We start from the raw sequence: 2,964 nt of genomic DNA on the forward strand, positions 1-2,964 counted from the left end.
TTCTCATCCGTTCATAGGGTACGCCGGAAAATCCGCAGATCAGCCGAGTGGGCAATGCGGTCCATAAACCTGTCCTTAGCAGAGCATGAGGAGGATCACAGCGCGTCATTCGCAACGTCAGCACGAAAACCCTTTTACCGCAATGAGGTCGGAGCAACGCGAAAGAGAGATCGAACGAATCCTGCTCCCTATCTCGCTTTCTCCATCATCGCGGCGGGTGCGCCTTCGGTACTTTCAGCGGGCGAAGCTTGACGACAGCGTATTCTCTTCTTCGGTAGAGCGACAGAAGAGACATCTTCAGTTCAGGAAAGAAAGAGTCGATGAGATGAAAAAGAAATGATCTTTCCCACTTGTCGCATCAAGCGCGCGAGACGCATAATCGCCACCTTCGTCGCGTAAGACATGTCCATAGATGGATTTCTGACTACACCCCACATGCACTCATGTGCAGCACAAGCTAACTTGTATTCTATCACGAATTGATCCGATCTAATCAAACATGTCCGCCACCTTCGATTTCTGCATGTGTCTATCATGGTCGCAGCGTCGAACCCGATTCGAAAACTCTTATTATACGCGAAATCCTCAGCATATGTAATAACGTAACGACCGGTATGTTCGTTGATCATGAGGCGACAATCATTGATAAACCTCGCTTCCTCCGAGCTGTAAGTCAACCGCAATCCCACACTCTTCCCATTACTTGCATTAAAACCCTAACATGTGAAATGATTCCCCCCATCGTACCCATATAAATATCATTAGCTTTAGTTGGTCTTTAACATCAATCTTGATCAAACCTTCTCTCTCTCTCTCTAAGATGGCATTGTTTTCATGTGGGCTATTAGGAACCTTCCTCCTCCTTTCTTCCTTCCCCTTCCTTGCGCTCTCGGCCCCGTCTCGACGCATCCTGGCCTCTTCCAACACCGTCATTCAGCAGTACCTGGCGCCACACAACGCCGTGAGGTCGAGGCTTGGCCTCCCGCCCCTCCAGTGGAACCAGGCCCTCGCAAGCTACGCCTCCTGGTGGGCCCGCCAGCGGCGGGGAGATTGCGCCCTCATCCACTCGAGCAGCAACTATGGCGAGAACCTATTCTGGGGCGCCGGCCGGGCATGGAAGCCGCAGGACGCCGTCGCTGCATGGGCTGCTGAGGGGCCCTACTACAACTACGGCTCCAACACATGCGCGCCGGGCCGAGATTGCTCGCACTACACTCAGTTGGTCTGGAGACAGAGCGTCCGAGTCGGGTGCGCTAGAGTCATTTGCGTGAACGGGGACACGTTCGTAACTTGTAATTACGATCCTCATGGTAATGTCATAGGCCAAAGGCCTTACTGAAAATAAATAAATAAATAAATTGGATGTTGATTTGGTAGCTTTGATTCAGTTTTGGAGGGGAAGCCATAATTGATCAAATTAAAAGGTTTGGATCTGCTAAGCTGACAAAAAGAAAATCAGCGGCTTTGAATTATGTGGGGATATGATATATATAATTAACAAGTTTTACCGAAGTACTTATGGTTATATTCACAAATGTCGAGAAAAAGAGAGAGTTTATGGCACCTTTAATTTTGGGCGTACAATTACTACTAGAAATATTTATATTGGAGAAGTTAACCTTCCTATGAGTTTGTTCAGAAAGTAAGATAATACCGAAAAAAAGTATGAAAGAAAAGCATTTGTATTAAGGTTAATACCATAAAAATTCTCAAACTAGTGTATCTGCAACAAATTTACCACAAACAAATTTTTTGACAAAAAAAAAAAAAAAAACAAATCAGTACATATGTGATAAATTTGCATTTTGTTAATTTATGTTAATTTTTATTGTCAAATTGCTAAATTAGATCATACGCGACAATTGATGGTGATATCAATTTGGGGTTTGATCCTTCGTTTGTTACAAGTGTATTGATTTTTTTTTATTTTTTGTGGTATTACTCCAATGTAATGAAAACTAAAGGATTTTTTTTTTTTTGTGATCAAAAAATCTGTTACAAGTCTACAAATTTGAAGTTTTTTGGTATTAGCCCATTATATTACAGTCAAAATTGGATTTTGTCTCATTTTTGTGTTTTTTTAATAAAAAAATTCTAGGTATATATCAAAGATGGAAATAGGTAAGTTGACCAAAGAAAACGAACAAAGTGCTAAAATAGAAATTAATTTATCCTCTCTTTTTTTCTTTTTTTTTTTTTTTGGTAGGAAAGTGCACTTGGTAAATTTGCTTGATTGTCCTGGTAGTATTAAACTTCATCCTCACACTCTATGTGAGAAAATTAGAATATTTCTGTCAGTTTCTTTCATTGAATTGTAAAATGTGCTTGTTTTCTAGTATTGAGAAAATAGCAAAATGTTCGTCTAAGGTTTATTTTAGAAAAATATTTTGTAGGGTATTAAAAGAAGAAATAATGTCAAGTGTTTTCTAATTTCTCCATTCAACTAAGGTTATGAATCTTATTATTTGCTTTTTAGGTTTCATAAAGAATAAAAACGAATGGCACCAACGCGTAATGCGTCCATGAAAACTTGTATTTTGGTTCAACTTTGCAAATAGATTTTGTGTGATGCTAAAGGCCAAAACCCTCTAAGGAAATGCAAATTGTTTCAAAGGGACTTTGAGTTCAAGTAGTGTTTAGCAAAAAAACCTTTTATAATAGGCTTTGGATGTATTTTTTTTTTTTATTTTGTTTATTAAAAAAGGATCCAAACTCTTCACCAGTCGCTTGAGGTGATGAGACCTTGTTAGCGGTCGCTTGAGGTCGCACAACCTTTGGTGGAGGTCATATGGCTCACGGATGCTCACTGGCCCTTTGTTGGCCAAATCTAGCCTCGCTGGTCTTTCGTCAGCCTTTTGCCCTCATGCAAAGAATGAATAGTTACAAAGAGAGGTAAAATGAAAAACTAAAGAATTTGTGAGGGTTGTTTTGAAAGGAAAAAATATATTTTAATAATAGTTTTAG

General features: G+C 40.1%; 1 protein-coding gene across 1 annotated transcript; it reads left to right on the forward strand.

The window, feature by feature from the left end:
- The first annotated feature begins 820 nt into the window (after positions 1 to 820).
- On the forward strand, positions 821 to 1,339 carry LOC104439487 (pathogenesis-related protein 1). Its single transcript, XM_010052550.3, has one exon. The coding sequence runs from the start codon at positions 821 to 823 to the stop codon at positions 1,337 to 1,339; it is 519 nt and encodes a 172-aa protein (XP_010050852.2).
- The last annotated feature ends 1,625 nt before the right edge of the window (positions 1,340 to 2,964 follow it).

Source organism: Eucalyptus grandis, chromosome 3 (genome assembly GCF_016545825.1).
Source record: "Eucalyptus grandis isolate ANBG69807.140 chromosome 3, ASM1654582v1, whole genome shotgun sequence".
Classification (NCBI taxonomy): Eukaryota; Viridiplantae; Streptophyta; class Magnoliopsida; order Myrtales; family Myrtaceae; genus Eucalyptus; species Eucalyptus grandis.